Source organism: Dermacentor silvarum, chromosome 7, assembly GCF_013339745.2.
Source record: "Dermacentor silvarum isolate Dsil-2018 chromosome 7, BIME_Dsil_1.4, whole genome shotgun sequence".
NCBI classification, from domain to species: domain Eukaryota; kingdom Metazoa; phylum Arthropoda; class Arachnida; order Ixodida; family Ixodidae; genus Dermacentor; species Dermacentor silvarum.
Genome location: NC_051160.1, coordinates 51,309,268 through 51,330,830, shown reverse-complemented (window position 1 = coordinate 51,330,830; position 21,563 = coordinate 51,309,268). Strand labels below are relative to the sequence as shown.

Sequence of the window (21,563 nt, the reverse complement as noted above, 5' to 3'; positions counted from 1 at the left end):
GCTTTCCCGAAGACTGCGGCTGAGCGGGCAAATACTCATATAAAAGAACGCTTCCTACTTCGCGGGAACATTACAAACGTCATCGGGTTTGTCGACGGAACGTACGTAGGAAATACGGCGCCTTTAAGGACTAACCCAGACGTGGTCAAGACTAACTACTTTAGAAGGAAAGCACACTATGCCATTTACACTATGGTGGTAAGTACACTTTACTTTTGCCTTCATGCTTGTCATAATTGGTGTAATGTTGTCCCATGTTAGTTACTGAACACTTGCACGTACAATTCAGAATAATTTTGTTTATTCTTGCCATGATGTGCCGAACATGCTCCCACTGTATTTTTTGGGTACTTCTAATAATTATAAAAATAGTGCTGTTTCTTACGCAGTAATGTGGCTGCTTGGGCTTACATTGCACTAGCAATTTGTGCTGGTATGACAGAAATCATATTCGAAACTTTCTGGTAGGTGTGCGATGCTGACCTGCGCATCTTAGATATTGATGCCGGGTTTCCTGGCCCCTGCCATGATGGCCATGTTTGGGGAAAATCGGCCTTGAGACGGCACTTAGAGCTGGGGCTCCTTATTGAGGATAACGACTGCCTGCTCAGCAAGTATTTTGCCCCTAAATGGCTGGATCCGCCGTGAACAAACATAACACACACGGGGATGCAAAGGGCACTGCAATGCTGTGCATAATGGGATTCCTAAATAAGAAGTCTGTGCAAGAGCAGTGTACTTGAATGATTGCGATAGAAAAATAAAAAAACAAGTGTTCTGCATGAAAGAACACACCAATATGTGGGTATAGAACTCCCTCTATGCGTGTTTCTAATATCTGTATATGTTTGTATATGTTCATATTTATTGCGATATCAATTATATGGACACTTCAAAGCAGATTTGTGCCGCCGGCGTCGCCGTCGCCGTGAGGGTGCGTATGACGTCAATGGAGATCAAATCGTCGCCGCGCGCCGAACGCTGTATGTGCGCGTGAAAGGGCGCGAGGGACGCGCGCTTTCACGGGGAGTGAACCCACGGCGGAGAACAAACGCGCGTTCGGCGGCGTGCTCCCTTAAGGGCTGCAGAAGTAGGCGTCTCTTTCCTCCTTTACAATCACCATATATGTATAGCAAACGCGCCTTCTTCCGACGCGCCAAAGGCTGTAGGGGGGGGGGGGGGGAAGGGAAGGGAGGCGACGTTTAGCTGCGGCACCAAGTGGCTATTTATATCCGAGGCTCCGGCAACAGTCACCAATGCCGCCCGCATTTTGTGCGAACGCGGGCAAAACGCCGACGGCGACGACAACAGTTCTGCGTGTTGCCGGTGCTGCTGCATGTCCAAGTTTATACAGCTGATAAAGCTACTATCATTACTCCGTATAGCTCTCTACAAATTTCCTATCGCAATTGATGCTTCGCCTTTCAGGTGCAACTGCGACAAATATTTATCGTCATCACCATCAGCCTATACTTTATGTCCACTGCAGGACGAAGGCCTCTCCCTGCGATCGCAAATTACGCCTGTCTTGCGCTAGCGTATACGAACTTGCGCCTGCAAATTTCGTAACTTCATCACCCCATCTGGTTTTCTGCCGACCTGGACTGCTCTTCCATTCTTTTGGTATCCATTCTGTAACCCTAATGGTCCATCGGTTATCCATCCTACGCAGTACATGGCCTGTCAAGCTCAATTTCTTCCGCTTAATGTCAACTAGAATATCGGCTATCCCCGTTTGTTCTCTGATCCACACTGCTCTCTTCGCGACTCTTAACGTTAGTCCTAACATTTTTCAGTCCATCGCTCTTTTTGCGGTCTTGAACCTGTTCTCGAGCTCATTTCACCTCCAAGTTTCTACCCCATATGTTAGCACCGGTAGAATGCAATGATTGTACACTTTTCTTTTCAATGACAGTAGTAAGCTCTCAGTCAGCATTTGGCAATGCTTGCCGTATGCACTCCAACCCAATTTTATTCTTCTGTAAATTTCTTTCTCATGATCAGGGTCCCCTGTGAGTAATTGACCTAGATAAACATATTCCTTCACAGACTCTAGAGGCTGACTGGCGATCCTGAATTCTTGTTCCCTTGCCAGGCTATTGAACATCATCTTGGTCTTCTGCTTATTTATCTTCAACCCAATTCTTACACATTCTTGACTAAGGTCCTCAATCATTTGCTGTAATTCTTCTCCATTGTTGCTGAATAGGACAATGTCATATCTGCAAACCGAAGGTTGCTGAGATATTCGCCGTTGATCCTCACTCCTAAGCCTTCCCAGTCTCAGAGTTTGAATACTTCTTCTAAGCATGCAGTGAATAGCATTGGAGAGATTGTGTCTCCTTGCCTGACCCCTTTCTTGATAGGTAACTTTCTAGTTTTCTTGTGGAGAACCAAGGTAGCTGTGGAATCCTTGTAGAAGTTCGCTAAGATATTCACGTATGCCTCCTGTACTCCATGATTACACAATGCCTCTATCACTGCTGGTATCTCTACTGAATCAAATTCCTTTTCATAATCTATGAAAGCCAAATAGAGAGGTTGATTGTACTCCGCACATTTCTCGATTACCTGATTGATGACATGGATATGATCCATCGTAGAATATCCCTTCCTGAAGCCAGCCTGTTCTCTTGGTTGGCTGAAGTGAAGTGTTGCCCTGATTATATAGAAAATTACCTTGGTGAATATTTTATACAATACTGAAAGCAAGCTAATAGGTCTGTAATTCTTCAATTCTTTAACGTCTCCCTTCTTATGGAATAGTATAATGTTGGCGTTCTTCCAGCTCTCTGGTACACTTGAAGTTGTGAGGCATTGCGTATAAAGGGCCGCAAGCTTTTCAAGCATGATATCTCATCCATCTTTGATTAAATCTGCTGTTATTCCACCTTCTCCAGCAGCATTTCCCCTGGTCATGTCTTTCAATGCCCTTCTAACTTCATCGCTCGTTATAGAAGGAGCCTCTGTATCCGGTTCATCACTATTTCGAATGAAAGTAGCTTGGCTGTTTTGGGCACTGTACAGGTCAGTATAGAATTCTTCCGATGCCTTTTACTATGTCTTCGAAATTGCTGATGATATTACTATGCTTATCTTTCACTGCATACATCTTGCCTTGCCCTATGCCAAGCTTCCTTCTTACTGATTTAATGCTGCATCCATATTTTCGGTTTCGTCAATCTTTCCGACGTTATAATTTCGAATATCCCTTACTTTCTTCTTGTTGATAAGTTTTGACAGTTCAGCGAATTCTATCTGCTCTATTGAGTTGGACACTTTCATGTTTTGTCGTTTCTTTATTAGGTCCTTTGTTTCTTGGGAGAGCTTACCTACTGGTTGCCTTGGTGCCTTACCTCCCACTTCAATTGCTGCTTCTGAGATCAACCTAGTTACGGTTTCATTCATTACCTCTATGTTGTCTTTATATTCCTTTTCTAAAGCTGCATATTTGTTTGCGAGCACCAGCCTGAATTGGTCTGCTTTTACCCATGAACACCAAAGAACGCCAACCTTATACTAATCCATAATAAGGGAGACGTTATTAAAGAATTGAAGAATTATAGACCCATTAGCTTGCTCTCAGTATTGTATGAAATATTCACCAAGGCAATTTCATATATAATCAGGGCAACACTTGACTTTAGCCAACCAAGAGAACAGGCTGGCTTCAGGAAGGGATATTCTGCGATGGAGTATATCCTAGTCATCAATCAGGTAAACGAGAAATCTACAGAGTACAGTACACCTCTCTATATGGCTTTCATAGATTATGAAAAATTATTTGATTCAGTAGATATACCAGCAGTCATAGAGGCAGTACGTAACCAAGGAGTACAGGATGCTTACGTGAATATATTGGCAAAAATCTACAAGGATTGCACAGTAACCTTGGTTCTCTAGAAGAAAAGTTGAGTTATCTACCAAGAAATGGGTCAGGCAAGGAGACACAATCTCTCCAATGCTATTCACTGCATGCTTAGAAGAAGTATTCAAGCTCTTAGACTGGGAATGCTTAGGAGTGAGAATCAACGGCGAATATCTCGGCAACCTTCGGTTTCCAGATGACATTGTCATATTCAGCAACAATGGGGACGAATTACCACAAATGATTGAGGACATTAACCGAGAAAATGTAAGAGAGGCGCTGAAGATTAATATGTAGAAGACAAAGATAATGTTCAATAGCCTGGCAAGGGGAACAAGAATTCAGGACCGCCAGTCAGCCTCTAGAGTCTCTAAAGGAGTACGTTTATCTAGGTCAATAACTCACAGGGGAGCTTGATCATGAGAAAGAAAGTTATACAATAAACTACGGCTGGAATGCATGTGGCAGGCATTACCAAATCACGACTGGGAGATTACAGCTGTCGTTGAAAAGAAAAGTCTACAATCATTGCATTCTACCAGTGCTAACATATGGGGCAGAAACTTGGAGGTTAACAAAGAAGCTCGAGAAGAAGTTAAGGACTGCGCAAAGGGCGATGGAACAAAAAACGTTAGGCCTAACTTTAAGAGACAGCAACAGAGCGGTGTGGATCACAGACCAAACGTGGATAGCCAATATTCTAGTTGACATTTAGCGGAAAAAGTGCAGCTGGGCAGGCCATGTAATGCGTAGCATGGATAACCAGTGGACCACTAGGGTTAGAGAATGTACACCAAGAGAAGCAAAGCACCGTCGAAGACGGCAGAAAACTAGGTGGAGTGATGAAGTTAGGAAATTCCCAGGCGCAAGTTGGAATCAGCTAGCTCAAGATAGGGGTAATTGGAGATCGCAGGGAGAGGCCTTCGTCCTGCAGTGGACATAAATATAGGCTGATGATGATGATGACTTACCTTATGCAGAGATGGTTATCAGATATGTTTTCAAGAGCAGAAGGTTTGTGTGAAAACCAATATGATGTCATATTTTTGACAAGACACCTCACCTGGAGTGACATTACATAATGTGTACATTTCTTGTTGGTGTAAAAACATGTCCCCGAAAATAGAAGTGTTACCGCATTTATGCCTTTAGAGATGACAGAGGATCTGCCGGGGCACACTAGGCAGCAATGCCCACGCAAAACAACCTCGGTCGGAAATGTGATGCCCCTTCACTATGTGGTCAAACTTTATTTATGAAATCAGGTAAGGTAATATTTATGAAGTCAGTGAGCTATAGCAAACTAAAGTCATTTCATTGAGTTGGGCATGGCTTAAATGTCATCCATGTAATGAAAACCTAGCTAGCTAACGCACAGTCATATTTTTTTTAATTTTAAGTGCATAAGCTAATATACACAGGCACTGAGTACCTGTATTTCATCTCAATAAAAACCAAGATTTCAAAGTGACTAAGCTATGCAATGACTGCAGTGGTCGAACGTGCAAATTGGCTTAGGTGGTAAGTGGTTTTGTATATATATTTCTTAATTAAAACTGCCTAAACAGAAAGAGACCAATAAAATGAAGTGCGGGCTCATATAGTGCAAGTCACAAGTAGGACAGCGCATTATGCCATGTTGCCGTCAGATGAATTCCAGCATGCAGTAGCTTGTAGGCAATGAATGTGCGTTCGTTGCGTCAGTGGAGCTTGCACGAACCTCTAATGAAAGAACACAATGTCTGCATTATAGACGTTAGTTCATTAGCACCATGTGCAAGGCAGCACAAGAAAGTAATGAACTGTTTGTTGCCATTTTTTTTTATTTTCTTAACCAACATATAGTTTATTGGGTGTAGCTTTGCGACGAATGCCCAATAATTTCTGTGTAAATCTGCAATTTTGCACGTGTTCTATTATGATCCATTCAGTGTAAAGGTGCGTTAAAATAAAGTTCATCCTTGTGCTCTGTAAAAGGGAACACAGGAGTTTGCAGTTAATCAGCCACAATGACTTAGCTTCTGTGCTGAACATAAAATTGTTTCAAGTGGAAAAATGCGTATTGGCGATCGGGTACACGTTCACATGTACGGTACAAATCCATATATCACAAGTAATCTTTCACTCCTTCTCGTATTGCTTACAGTTGCACAAAACTTATTGCAGCATTCTCTTTCGAATAAAATGCACTATCAAATCACAGTTAATTCTTCACTATATTAACATGTATTAGCCCCAAGGCTCTCCTGTATTTCTGCACGCATGTTACAATAGCATGGCTACGCACAATCGCCTCTATCCATTCCAGTCAAGTGAAGGTGGTGTATATTTGTTACCAAAATGTGCTTTACCACATAGCCATTTATCATTTTTAAGCCTCTGAAAAGTAAGGATCGATGTCCAGCCTTGCTGGTGTGGCATTTCATAGCGTGGATCATTTGACCATGATAATTTTGAATAAGGAATGATGAAATTATATGGACACGCGATACATTTAGTAGGACTGGGCAGTTGTTCCACGAGGAGTCTCCTAATTCTTCCTAATTTCGTAAATAATAAGACATGTTCAAAGAGAGAGAGAGAGAGAGAGCAAGGAGAGGAAAGGCAGGGAGGTCAACCAGAAGAGCGTCCGGTTTGCTACCCTGCACTAGGGGTGAGAGAAAGGGGGAATAGAAAGAATAAAATAGGGAGAGAATGAGCACTGAGTACACGTAGGACGATGTACAGGGACACAATAGGCGGTCTCTTAAACCGGTGCACTTCAAATACTGCACTAATGCACGCATCGCTTTTTGTGCTAGTGACGGGTGTAGCCACGGTCCGAGTATCTTTGACTCAGAGAAGGGTCTCGAGTCCAGTCGGTTTAAAGTGGTCCTGAGAGAGAGGCGTTGCATGTCATAGCGAGGACAGGTACACAATAGGTGCTCGATGGTTTCCTCGCACATACAGGAGTCGCACATCGGGCTCTCGGCCATTCCCATACGGAAGGAGTAAGCGTTCGTGAACGCCACTCCCAGCCACAAGCGGCACAGCAAGGTTGTTTCGCCGCTGGAAAGGCTAGATGGCAATTGTAGACGCAACAAGGGGTCCAACTTGTACAATCGGCAATTGAAGGCACTTGAACTCCATAAAGCTTGTGACTTTTTGCGTGCAAGCAGACGAAGTTCCCTGGCAGTGTCCGTCCTCGCCAAAGGTATTGTACGCGTCTGGGTGTCTTCGTGAGCAGATCAGGCAGCCCTGTCAGCAATGTCGTTGCCGATGATGCCACAGTGAGCAGGAATCCACTGGAACACTATGATGTGTCCTGTTTCCAGAGCATGGGTATGTACTTCCATGATGTCGGATATCATCTGCTCGTAAGTTCTGTGATGTAAGGCTGGCTTGATACTGTGAAGGGCTGCCTTAGAGTCACAGAATATGACCCATTTCTGTGCCGGCTCTTCTTTGACGTAGGTCACAGCTGCATGGAGGGCTGCAAGTTCTGCCGACGTAGATGTAGTCATATGTGATAATTTGAATTTAACTGCAACTTGCTTGGCTGGAACGACGAATGCGGCAGTTGAGCTGGAAGGTGAGGTCGAACCGTCGGTATACATATGTATCTAGTCATGATATATCTGGTGCATTAATAGGAGCGTCAGTTGCTTCAGAGCCAGCGATGGATGATTGGCCTTCTTGGTGATTCCGGGAATAGTAAAATTCACTTGAGGCTGTCGCAGGCACCACAGGGGAGATGAAGGCTTCGCCGCCGGTGTAAAAGATGACGGTATCCACTCTTGGTGGCCGCTAATCACTTTTAAAAAGGTCGCTTGAGGTCTCTCCGCTGGTAGGGAAGCTAAGTGATGGTCGGGGATCCTTGACAGATGACGAATGTGCGCTCTGAGGGAGTCGGCAGCTACGTGTGTCTGGATCGTATGGTCTCTCGCGATTGTTGCTGTTGTTGAGGTGCACCGAGGCAGCCCTGAACACGTGCGTAGGGCTTGACCTTGTATGCTCTCCAGAGCGCGAATGTTCGTCTTGCATGTATTTGATAAAACTGGCAGACTGTATTATTCCGAATCAAAAGTAATTAATCAAGGGGTACCACAGGGCTCAATACTGGGACCGTTGTTGTTTTGCATTTACATTAATGACTTATCTGATTTTCTTAGTATTTCTAATACAATCCTATATGCTGATGATACCACCATTTCCCTGTCAGACAAGTCTTTACCAAGCTTAATCCTTAAACTGAACAATGAACTAGCGAAAGTCGTAGAATGGTGTCAGTTGAATCACTTAATTTTAAACCCGGTTAAAACTCAGTTCATGATATTTAAAACAAAACAGAGAATGTTACCTTGTATACCCCAAGTTACCCTCGACAGTCATCTTATTGCTGCCGCGGACTGTGTGTCATTCCTTGGCATACAACTAGATCCTAACTTGAAATTTACTAATCATATTGCACTTGTTAAACAAAAAACAGCTTACGGCATAAGAGCATTGATTAAATCACGAGCATTTTTTTCAGAAAACGCATTACTATCTCTATACTTTGCATTCATTCATAGTCATATCACCTACGGTATTGCATCCTGGGGAAACACATATAGCTGTCACCTCTTGTCTATTCAACACATACAGAACCAGGCCATTCGTATAATCACCAACAGTTCCTTTTTTTCAGATGCTCTCCCGCTCCTTAAGGCTAACTCTATTCTACCTGTATCTGGCTTGTTTAAGTATCATTTAAGTATTATCTTCTTTAAATTGCTTAACAAACAGCTTGCTTACGAATTTGTAGACTTCAACTTACTTACTAATACCAATTCCACTAGGTTTGCTCATAATAACAACTTTCTCCTACCTAAATGTTGCACCAACTATGGAAAAATGACGTCCTCGTTTTCAGCGATCAAAATATGGAATGACCTACCACATTCTCTTAAACAAACATCATCATTGAATACATTCAAATATGAATTGAAGTGTTTTCTTCTTTGTAAATAGTTTCATGCCCGATAATATGTTGTCCTGTATAATTACGCCTGTTGATTTCCTTGTTTTTTTGTATCTTACCAGGAGTCCCAGGAACAGTACCCTGTACAGCTGCAGCATAGAATGGACTGGTGCACCCCAATTTTTCCCGCAGAGAAATTTAAATACCTGAGCAATACCATTTACCTTCTTCTTCAGGTATACGCAGCGAGGAGTCCACGAGAGGTTGCGGTCGATGATGACACCCAGAAAGCGATGCGTCTTAACATAGGACACAGCTTGACCGTTGATTGAAACAGGATACACGGACATTTGTTTGCGCGTAAAGCCAACCAATGCGCACTTTTCTGTAGACACAGTGAGGCCTTGTTCTTGTAGATAAGACGCCGTCATGGTTGCCGCCCGCTGAAGCATGGCCCGCACCTGACGCCGAGTCACTGCAGAGGCCCAGATGCAAATGTCGTCGGCGTATATAGAGACATGAACTGTCCGCGGTAAATACTTCACAAGTCCCACTAAGACAAGGTTGAACAATATAGGGCTCAACACTCCACCCTGTGGCACACCACGGCAGATATAATGTTCCGAAGTTGGGCCGTCTTCACTCTGTAAGAAAAAGCACATCTCGGTCAAATAGTCCTGCATCCATTGATACATCCGGCCACCAACTCCCACAGCCTCAAGTGCGTTCAGTATGGCCTCATGGGCGACGTTGTCGTATGCTCCTTTGACATCGAGAAAAAGTGCAACTGGTAGGCGCTTGAGGATTTTCTGTTCTGTGACCCAGGTAACAAGGTCAATAACATTGTAGATGGACGAGCGACCTCGACGAAAGCCAGCCATGGCATCCGGATAGATGTTGAATCGCTCGAGGTACCATTCTAAGCGAGCAAGAATCATTCTTTCCATCACTTTGCCGACGCAGCTCGAAAGCGCAATCGGACGATATGATGATAAATCAAGCGGAGACTTTCCAGGTTTCAGAATGGGGATCAAGCGACTCGATTTCCATTGTTTAGGAACAACGCCGTTTCGCCAAGACTCATTGTAGTAGTTGAGCAGCTCACTACGTGCTTCATGTCCAAGGTGGCATAGGGCAGCGTACGTGATGCCATCTGGTCCTGGTGACGAAGAACGCCTGCAGGTCGCTAACGCAGCGTCGAGCTCTTCAGGTGAAAATGGCACGTTCATTTCTCATACACGTGCCTCAGGGACGCCATTCAGTGCCGCGTCAGTAGGGATGATCACGGATCCAGCAACCCGCACACAGAACTCTTCAGCCACTTCAAACTGCGAGCGGTGTTGGTAGAGGGCCAGAGCAGCAAAGGGCTTCCTTTGATGCGGACATGAGCGAAGACCCCTAACCGTTCTCCATATATGTGAGAGCGATCTTCGGGGATCAAGCGTCTGACAAAAAGTTTTCCATCGCTTTTCTTCCAATTTATCCATACGACGCTGAACTTTCTTTTGTATGCGTCGTGAAGCCCTCAGGTCTAGAACGGATTTCGTGCGCCGATACCTTCTTTCCGCCTGTCGGCGTTCCGCACGCAGCCTCTCCAGTTTTGTGTCAAAGTGCGTTCGCCTTGCTGACCTTGTGAGCGAGCACATGAATGCTTTCATTGCATCCGCGATTTCGTCTTCTATATTGTGTGAAAGGCCTTGCCGACATGCGTCTTCCATATGTTCCTTAAACCTTGGCCACTCAACTGTACGCAAGACTGTAGAGGAGCTTTGCTCAACTCCACTAATCTTGATGTATGTTGGAATATGGTCGCTTCCGTGTGTCTCTATGTCAGTAAACTATTGGACGCTCGAGACGAAGCGCCGTGACACCAAAGTCAAATCTAAGCAGCTACTATAGGTCGTGCCTCGCAGAAATGTAGGGCTGCCATCATTCACACAGCACATATCATGGTCGGCAGCAAAGGAGGCAAGACTCCTGCCTCTGGGATCAATTTTAGTGCTTCCCCATAGCTGGTGATGCGCGTTAAAGTCATCTGTGATAACCCAGGGGCCATTGGTCATTTGTAATATTTTCTTGAGCCTTTTGCCATCAAAGTGACCAGCTGGGGATATGTAGGCTCCAATAAGTGTAAATGACCCAGTCTTCTTTTTTACATGCAGGCAGACATATTGGTTGTCGTCATGTGGCTCTACCGCGTGAGCGACATACGTAAGATCCGTGCGGATGTAGACTATTACTTTGCTGCATGCTCCGCATGTGGACGAGGCGAAAGGTTAGTAACCAGACAGTCTGGGTGGAGTCGATGTATTTGGTTCGCATATGACCAGTATGGGGAAACGATATCTAAAAACGAATTGGCGAAAGTCTGCTATGCGGGTCCTGAGACCGCTGGCATTCCACTGGAAGATCGACGCACCTTTAACTTCAGTGCGGAAGGCGACTATTGGTCGAGCCATGGTGCTTAGACGATGCTAGCAAGCACTGGATTTAGTGCATCCAGTATTTGCAGAGCACTTCGAGCTGCAGGTGTTTGTAGCTTGTTCAGGATTATGCGCATTGTATTAATCAGCGACTGCAGCATTACAGTCACTTGCCTGTCCTGATCGGACAAATCACCGACAGTAGACACCGAGGGTTGCCCATCAGAAGTTTGCCGCGATCCTGTTGGTGTTTGCTGTCGCTTTGGTAGGGCCGGCCAAGATTCGGCAGATGTCTTCTCAGTGGCCTTGTCCTTCGTGGTCCTTTCCGCATTGTATGGTCTGGGCGGCAGAGGAAGAGGTGATGGCATAGGAACTGGCAAACGCGGCGTAGAGGCAACAGCCTTCCTTGAAGAACGTCGGCGACGGGAACGTCGCCTCCTAATCTTAGCGGCGGCTTCTCGGAGAGTTGATCTCTCACCATTTCTTTGAATATGGCCATTTCCTTTTTAATATGTGGGCAATTCTTCGATGAAGCCTCATGTGACCCGCTGCAGTTAGAACACTTCATTACAGTGGCGCCACATTTATCTGCATCTTGGGGCTCGGCGCAGCGGGGGCATGTTGCCTGGTTTTCACAGACACTGCTCACGTGCCCCAGTTTCATGCATTTGCGGCATTGAAGAGGCTTCGGTATGAAAGGCCGCACAGCATGTCTGAAGTGTCCCACCTTAACATGCGAGGGTAGATGGTTACCCTTGAATGCAATCTTCGCGCAGCGTGAACTGCCTATCCGAGTAACATCCACAATGACCTCGTCATTCGCTGGCTTGACAAGAATTGGCAAGTCGTGGTTAAGGATGGCCACGTCGACGTCGTAGATAACGCCAATGACTATATCAGATCCCAGAGGGATATAGGAGCGCACCTGAATGCCATCAAGGTCGGTTACGCTGCGTAGAGTGGTCAAAGCACCCGCGTGCTGGACATCGACCGCCAGTAGATTTTTTCGGGTGTTCACTCGAATGTCCGATATTTCATTGGGCACCAAGCCTTCCAGTAACATCGACGCAGATTGTCTGTTGAGTAGCTTCATGTTAACGGTAGGAAGCACGGGCACAAATATGATGGTATTGGCGTCCGGCCTTTGCGTGTGTCTTACTGTTTCCCTACTTGACGATGAAGACGTCCTGGTGTTCCTTCTCTTCGCTTTGCGGCTCTGCACAAGTTGGAAGTCGTCATCGGAAGGGTCGTCACTGCTGAGAGAGTAGACTTGGGTGTCCTCGCTGTCGCTGTCGCTCTGTTGGCCGACCCGCTTCCTGGAGGCGGCCGCCGCTGACGCCGCCGTCGCCGGCAGACGTGCAGGGTCGTCCACGTCCATCCCGACCGAGCAAGGAGCGAAGGCGAGCGGATGCACTTAGAATTGCACGGAAATAAACCGGAGCTAGAAAGAACAGCACTGTGTCAAAGGACACTTCGTCTTCCTCCTAAGACATGTTCAAGTTAACTGCACAGCCTGTGTGGTAACGGAACAAATAACCCGCATTAACCAACACTCCATAAGCCATTCTCTTAATCACTAGAAATGCACACTGGCACATGCTATGTGGTCATATTACAATTATATGCTGTTTGCATGTTTCTTGAATGTCACAAATCATTTTCCGCACCCTTACAACCTCGGATGATGCTGTCTTTCTCGATAATAATTAAGCAATTATCTTACTCAATGAATTGCTTGGAGAACGATAGCTGGCTTCACAGTAGCACAGCACACGTACCCTCATAACACATTATAGACATACCACTTTAGATACTATATACTAGCCACAATCAGCATAAGTTTGAAGGTGAGCTGAACAAGGTGTGAGGTCATGCGTCTGAAATGTCTCTGTTCCAATGAGATGCTGTATGTCTATCTGTGATATAATTTTCAGTTCAGAATATATTCGTTAAAAGAATAGAATACACAAGACAGCGTAATCAGGTTATCTGTAAAAATAGGGATCTTGATTGAAAAGTAATACTTCGGAAAGCACAACTATGGCATGAGTGCCGTCTTATTGTATAAGAAATAGAGGTGGGTGAATGTATTTTTTTTCGAATACGAATTGAATAACAATAGTACTTATCAAATATTGAATAGTCCTACGACGGCAAACGTACTTGTAGTAGCAACGTTCATTCTCATTTAGTTAGGTTTCCTCAGCAATTAAAATATCTTCATAAACAGAAATAACTTCTGAGAAAAAAAGATACGTGGATAAAGTAGAACAGGCCGGCAAAAAAATACTCGACCGGAAACGCTTATGCATGGTTCAATTAGGAGCATATGCACATTGCATAAAACGAACACTTATACACCTATAGCACCACTGCGACACGTTGCATGTACACATCACAGTACACGTACACTTCGTAAAAGCAAGAACCCTAACACTCAAACGCTCTGTAGGTGTTCGCGGTCACCAAGGCGCAATGCAGGACCCAAAACAGCTCACATAAAGCAAGACACAAATAGCACATGCCGAATGACTGCGATGACACACCAATGAAGCTCATCGCTAAAGATCCTATCATCACTTCTTAATCCCAATCCATCACTGCACAACGTGCAAACACACACGTGCGATATTCACAGCGATGAAGCGCGTGCACAGAACACCTACAAACAAAACAAGCTGAGGTGGGCGATCGCGCTCTTTTCCTTCTGGTGCGCACTGAACATGTGCCATGCTTAGAATGCACGTGTATGTGATGGCCTTCGCGTTTATAATACCGACGCGAACAAGGGCACAGAACACGCGATTTCGGTGGCTTCATTTCTTCATACCGTTGCATTAGCACAACACAGTTCCGTCTGTTTCTGTTGGATTCCCATGCACTGAAGAGGTCAGGAAGGGTACATCTACTTGCTACGTTCGACGGCTATCTCTGCGAGTGCTAGTATACTTTCGCAATGTTCACAAAAACAACAAAAAACAAACTGCCACTGCAGCCTCACGGCTTAATCCAAGCGCTCCGCATCGCTAAGACCAAGCGCCATCTTTGTGTGGTTCCCACAGGAGGCAAACGCGCAGGCGAAAATTCACGACCACTTCGCGGAACGTCAGCACAGCCATTAAGGGCGGGCCGCTTATGAGCCGACGGAAGCAGCCCACGCGTGTGGTGCTGCTTCCGGCAATGGACCTGTCGAGCGTAAACAGGCCTGGATGGTCACAAGATCCGAGAGCTGAATTATTGCGAAACCTTCTTTGCGAACACAGTCGTTTTGAGTGCATCTATCTGGCCTCCTATGCCCTGATGCTGTCGTGGTCCTTTCTTCAACTGGTTATCTATAAGAAAAGGCATGGCGAGGAGGGGGGCGGGGGGCGGAGTCTTTCATGTTTACATAACATTAATGGCGTGTCATCAGATCATTGCGCAGGACGTATTTGTCATGACATGTATGTCGTGACATAAATGGTAGGATTGCCACAATGACATCGCGGTCGTTTTTTTTACTCCACATGTCATGGATATGATTGACGATCATGCATCACCTAACATTGTAGGCAGCACAAAAATGGGATGACATGTCTTAGACTGTGATTCCAATGGCATGCCGCGTCAATAATCTCATAGACTGCATGGCATGTCATGTGCGTCATCACAAGAATAACAATACATGCATGCGCATATCATGTCATGATATCAACACCATTGCATGAACTCATGGCATGTATGTCATGCCAGATATGGAATGACTGACACGATGACATCGTAGTGGTTTCTTTACATGACAAATTGACAGGTGTGCTTGTTCATTTTTCACCGGTTACCGCTTTTCACCGGCTAACAAATCCTAAATGTTATCGCTAGGGGCCGGACGTCCCCGCATGCTTCGGAAGTTTCTCGAACGTTATCGATGCTTGTATCCGTTCTCTGTTGTCATCAATGCTTCTGTAACCTGATTGTATGAGTAACGCGAATTGTCCAGTACTTTCTGGAAGACACGCGGGCACCAGGAATTACTCTGGAACCTTCGATCACTCATGTACAAAAGGCGACGCGTTTCGCAGCTGCTCAGATTTCGACGATCGCCGACTGTGTTCGCCACTATCGTTGTGCTTCGAGTGTAGCTTGCGTTTGTGGGCACAAGTTCGCCCAATAAAGAATCATTTTCGTAATACACAGTTTTCCGACTGTTTTCTTCACCGTCACTACTATGTGAAATCTATATCAGGATATAAATGACATGCATGCGTCACACCCGCCATGGTTGCTTAGTATCCATGGTGTCGGGCTGCTAAGCACGACGTTGCGGGATTGAATCCCGGCCACGGCTGCCGCATTTTGATGGGAGCGAAATGCTAAAACACGCGTGTACTTATATTTAAGTGCACGTTAAAGAACCCCAGCTGGTCCAAATAAACCGAGCATGGTTTCGGCACGTAAAACCCCATAATTTATATTATTTTATGCATGCATGACAAATGCATTTGCATCAATGACATGCGTGTTATTATTTCTAATAAATATCATTGGAGTCATGTCATTATTGACAAGACCTGCATGCGCATCTATTTCATGACCTAAATAGTATGACTGACATAAAGCGTCATGGTTGTTTACTTAACTGGATATATATCTGGATACCAATGACGACATTATTGCATGACCTGACTGAATGATATGACCTAAACGTAATGACAGGAATGTCATATTACAAGAGATGCAAGACAATACCATGCCACGTGATTCGTCTCATATCATGCACGTCGGGCTAATCACACAATGCTGATACATGGCCAGGTAAAGAAAGGAGCGAGATGCCACCAACTCAGTCATTCATAATAATCGCGTCATGAAATGGGCGGCATGCAATTGATGCGTGTCATGTCGTTTCATCGATGTAATGGATATTCTGATATATGTAGTGTGTCATTATGATCCTCACATAAATAATATGTCATCACATAGATGACACATGCATGTCATGACATGTCATTTAAGTAAGGTTCATTATTTAACACATTCATGACATCAATGTCATAAATGAAATGACAATAATGGATAAAATTATGCGAAGTGCATTTGTTCAACCGGATATACGCGGGATGTGCATGTCATGACATGCACACGTGGCATGAATGGCATGTCATGACATGCAAGTCGTACTATATTTGGCATGAATGTATATCATGACATGTCTGTATGTCAAGTCATGACATGATTCCCATGAATGTCAAGACATGCATGTATAGAATGACATATATTCCAGTGATGCATGCATGCAGATCATGGCGCTATTACCATGACAAAACTTATGATGAACCTGTGGACCAAATTCTCCACTAAACTGGGTTGTTGGTATGGCTATTTGTCTCGTGTCCCTGATTCCGTGCTGGTCGTTGCATCGTTATTCCAGCTTCCTAATTCGACTAGCGCCTGTATTTCGCGTGCTCTACATGCGCTCGAACCAGGTAACACGCGAAAGAAGGTCCCGGCCTCTCGGCAACAGAACACAGAGATGTGGTTGCATACGTTCAAACAGCGATTGATTTCTGAACGCCGGACAGGAAAGTGCCGCCTGCCCGTTCCTCACGCAGCTCGTACCGGACATGCACTGCCCTTCTCGTCGTTACCAGGGCACTTAATAAAACATCGACCCTGCTCGTTCTTGGTACACACAGTGCCCGAGTACGACAACGCCGCATTGAATTCGACCATGACAGAATCATCACAGCTCGGTCAAGGCAAACGCTGCACCACGCCACTCGTCCAAATGCATATAGTAAGACACGGGTTTCAGGTTGTGTTACAGATGCCCCATCAAGTCTGTGTGCTCCAAGTGACAGCACGTGCCGCCGTCCATGAGAATTTAGCTTCTGCCTTTGTTCCCAATCTCGCACGTCCGTGCTGCTCGTTCACACGAATTCGATCGCTTGCAGAAAAATTGCAATGGTCGTTACTGTAGTCGTCGTATTGCTGCTGTCGTCGAGCACACGCACTCTCGCACTGTACTCGAGTCAAAAACACAAATACTGCATTCACCCAAACACATTGTTCCACCTTGTAACGTTTTGCAGAACCACAGAGAGTACTACATGGTCAATTGCATGCCTAAATGGTTCGCATAACGATAATTCCCAAAGTGCGTAGTTTTGGGAGAATTTTTTTATAGGTCAATCCTCAGCACTACGTCAGCAATTGCCTACCTTCGCGCTGCTGTCTCTTTATATCACCTATGCACACTTGATACTTCCTTCTATCTTTAGAAAACGAGATACTGCAGATCCCAACCCTCACTTTGCGTATGCTTGAACTGTATTTTTTTTTTATTCACCAGCGAACACATTGGAGTATTGTGAGTGCCCGCTTGACGGTGCTCGACGACTATTTATTTGTTATTTATAGTGATAGTACACCGGAACAATTTTCTCTCTTCAATGATAAGAACATTCTTTTAACGGACGAGTTGTGCACATTTGAGTTCAACAAATTTTTCTCATCAGTATTCACGAAGGAAGATTGTCTTAACTAGCCCTTGGCTCCGGAACTAGATTATCCCCACACAGAACACATAACGGTCTCTTCAGAAGGCATTGCATGTCTTATAAATAACCTCAAACTATCTACGTCAGCCGGTATAGATAATCTGAACGCTAAAATATTTAAAAAATACCCTACCCTATCTAACAAAATTTTGTGCTACATATGTAGGCAATCATTGTCGAACGGTCCGTCACCTAAAGACTGGAAGGTGGCTAAGGTAATTCCAGTATTCAAAGCAGGAAGGAAAAAATACCTAATAACTACCTCCCTTTTTCCTTAAAATGCATTTCATGTAAGATGCTGGAACATATAATCGCATCGCACGTCTACAGCCACCTAGAGTCTAATAATTTCTTTTTCGATAATCAACATGGCTTTAGAAAAAAAAATGTTGTAGTGGCTTAGCTAGGCTATGCCAGGATATACGTAGCGTTAGCACAGGTTCAGCTGATTATTCTTAGCTTTCCTGGTTGTCTAGATTGTCAAGGATTAGCTTGATTGTCATGCTTACTGCTGCTCCAATGACACACACAAACGCCAGTCAGAAGCGCAGCGGCTCCAGCGCAGTGTCAGACGGCGACTGCACAGCGAGCGCGCGCCGGCGCCAGTGCGTCTACCACGGCTACGACGTCACTCCTCTGGAATGCGCAGACCGGCGGCGGTGAGTCGCGCGCTACGGCGGCGGAGTGCGCGAGAGGTGCCGGCTCCGGTGGCTCCGGTGCGCAAGCCGTGTGACATCACTGATCCTTGCGCATGCGCAGCACGGCTGCTCATGTGCCGCGCGAAACGGGCTTGGCTAGGCGAGTGTAGCTAACGCTACAAAATCTTTCCTGTGATACGCAATTGCTTGACTTTACAACCGACTTGCACTTTAACATGTACAATAACTTACAAACTGACAGCATTTTCCTTGATTCTTACATAGCTATCGACCGTGTTGCTCACTGCAGGCTGTTTTCAAAATTAAATTCCCTTGGACTTGACTCTGCTAGTTAATCTTGGATTTAATTTCTTTTGTCATTTAGTCAACAATTTACAGTTAATAATAACAGTGCTTCTTCTCTGGCTGATGTAACTTCAGGTGTCCCTCAAGGAATCGCCCTAGGCCCTCTACTTTTCCTAATATACATAATGATCTGATCAATACCATTTCTTCAAGCATAGAACAATTCGGTGATGAATGTATTGTTTACAGAAAAATAAGAAAATGTATGCACTTAAAGATAAGCATGGTAATATCATCAGTAATTTCGATGACATGGAAAAAGCAGCGGAAAAACTATATACTGACCTGTACAGTGCCCAAAACAGCCAATCTACTTTCATTCGAAATAGTGATGAACCGGATGGAGAGGCTCCTTCTATAGCTAGCCATGAAGTTAGAAGGGCCTTTGAAAAACACGACCAGGGGAAAAGCTGCTGGAGAAGATGGAATAACAGCAGATTTCATCAAAGATGGAGGAGATATGCTTAAAAAGCTTGCGGCCCTTTATACGCAATGCTTCACGACTTCAAGTGTACCATAGAGCTGGAAGAACGCCAACATTATACTAATCTATAAGAAGGGAGACGTTAAACAACTGAAGAATTATAGACCCATTAGCTTGCCTTCAGTATTGTATAAAATATTCACCAAGGTAATTTCCAATAGAATCACGGCAACACTTGACTTCAGCCAACCAAGAGAACAGGCTGGCTTCAGGAAGGGATATTCTACAATGGATCATATCCATGTCATCAATCAGGTAATTGAGAAATCTGCTGAGTACAATCAACATCTCTATATGGTTTTCATAGATTATGAAAAGGCATTTGATTCAGTAGAGATACCAGCAGTCATAGAGGCATTGTGTAATCAAGGAATCAAGGAGTACAGGAGGCATTCGTGAATATCCTAGCAAACATCTACAAGGATTCCACAGCTACCTTGGTTCTCCACAAGAAAAGTACAAAGTTACCTATCAAGAAAGGGGTCAGGCAAGGAGACACAATCTCTCCAATGCCATTCCCTGCATGCTTATAAGAAGTTTTCAGGCTCTTAGACTGGGAAGGATTAGGAGTAAGGATCAACGGTGAACATCTCCGCAACCTTCGGTTTGCGGATGACATTATCCTATTCAGCAACAATGGAGACAAATTACAGCAAGTTATTCAGGACCTTAATCGAGAAAGTGTAAGAATTGGGTTGAAGATGAATATGCATAAGACAAAGATAATGTTCAATAGCCTCGCAAGGGAACAAGAATTCAGGATCACCAGTGAGCTTCTAGAGTCTGTAAAGGAGTACGTTTATCTAAGTCAATTACTCACAGGGGACCCTGATCACCGGAAAGTAATATACAGAAGTATGAAATTGGGCTGGAGTGCATAAGGCAGGCATTGCCAAATCCTGACTCGTAGCTTACCACTGTCGTTGAAAAGAAAAGTGTACAATCATTGTATTCTACCGGTGCTAACATATGGGGCAGAAACTTGGAAGGGAACAAAGAAGCTCGAGAACAAGTTAGGGACCGCACACAGCGCGATCAACGAAGAATCTTAGGACTAACGTTAAGAGACAGGAAGAGAGCTGGTGTGGATCAGAGAAGCAAACGGGGATAGCCAATATTCTAGTTGACATTAGGCGGAAGAAATGGAGCTGGCCAGGCCATGTAATGCGTAGGATGGATAACCGGTGGACCATTAGCGTTACAGAATGGATACCAAGAGAAGGGAAGCGCAGTCGAGGGACGGCAGAAAGTCATGGTGGGATTCGATGGTGAGTTAGGAAATTTGCAGGCGCCAGTTGGGATAGGCTAGCGCAAAACAGGGGTAATTGGAGATCGCAGGGAGAGGCCTTCGTCCTGCAATGGACATAAAATATAGGCTGATGATGATGAATTTCTCCAGATGATCACGTTATTCTGCAAAATGACATTAACCTAATGAGTATGTGGTGTAGTGAATGGCCAATGGTTCTAAACTCGGGCAAATGCAAACTATATTAACAACTCTGCCATAAATCGTGTTCAGTCATACAAGTACCTAGGAATACACCTGACTCAAAACCTTTTACGGTCCCCCTACAGTACTGCTATCTGCGCTAAAGCGTCCAAAAAAAACCCTTGGCTACACTCGACGCAACCTGCGTAAAACGCCACCTAACATTCGCAAGTTGGCGTACCTAACGTTCATTCGCCCAGGGTTGGAATTCGCGTCATCGATCTGGTCCCCCCCCCCCCCCCAGGATTACTTGATCTCTTACTTATAACGCGTAGAAAACCAGGCTACCGGGTTAATTTCTCGAAATTGTGACCGCTAGTCTAGCCCAACAAATATTAAACTTCAGAATTCACTGCACCCTCTTCAAATTCGTCGTTCCGCTTCCATTTTATGCTTGCTTCATGGATACATGACCACACCAGGCCACCTGTCTTACCCTTAAAAACTCCAATGCACATGTCTCGAGGGCTCCATAATCACGTTAGCATCAAGCGTATCTTTGGTAAAACACAAGCGTTTATTTCATCAGCGTTGCCGCCTGCCATTTCACTTTGGAGCGATGTTCCTGACGATATCGCCTCCATAACAGATCACCGAGCATTCCATAGCCGTCTGCATGAACATATCATGCCTGCGTTCTAACTGTTAAATACTTGTCGAATACCATATTTACTTGTTTAGGACATGTTCCCGCGTGTTTTTCTTTTTCCTTGTTGAAATTATATTATGTTAAGCATTGTATAACTTGTTTTAATCTATCTATTTGTATTCTCAATTGAGAATGAGCATTGTGATTCTAATAAACCCTTTTATT

The 21,563-nt window shown here is 44.7% G+C and overlaps 1 protein-coding gene across 1 annotated transcript in view; it reads right to left on the bottom strand.

The window, feature by feature from the left end:
* Positions 1-5,698: 5,698 nt before the first annotated feature.
* LOC125946744 (uncharacterized) overlaps positions 5,699-21,563 on the bottom strand; it is a 47,528-nt gene continuing 31,663 nt past the window's right edge. Inside the window, exon 5 of the mRNA XM_049670642.1 lies at positions 5,699-5,836. Within this exon, the coding sequence (XP_049526599.1) occupies positions 5,796-5,836 (41 nt within the window). The 3' untranslated portion in view covers positions 5,699-5,795. The remainder of the gene's footprint in view (positions 5,837-21,563) is intronic.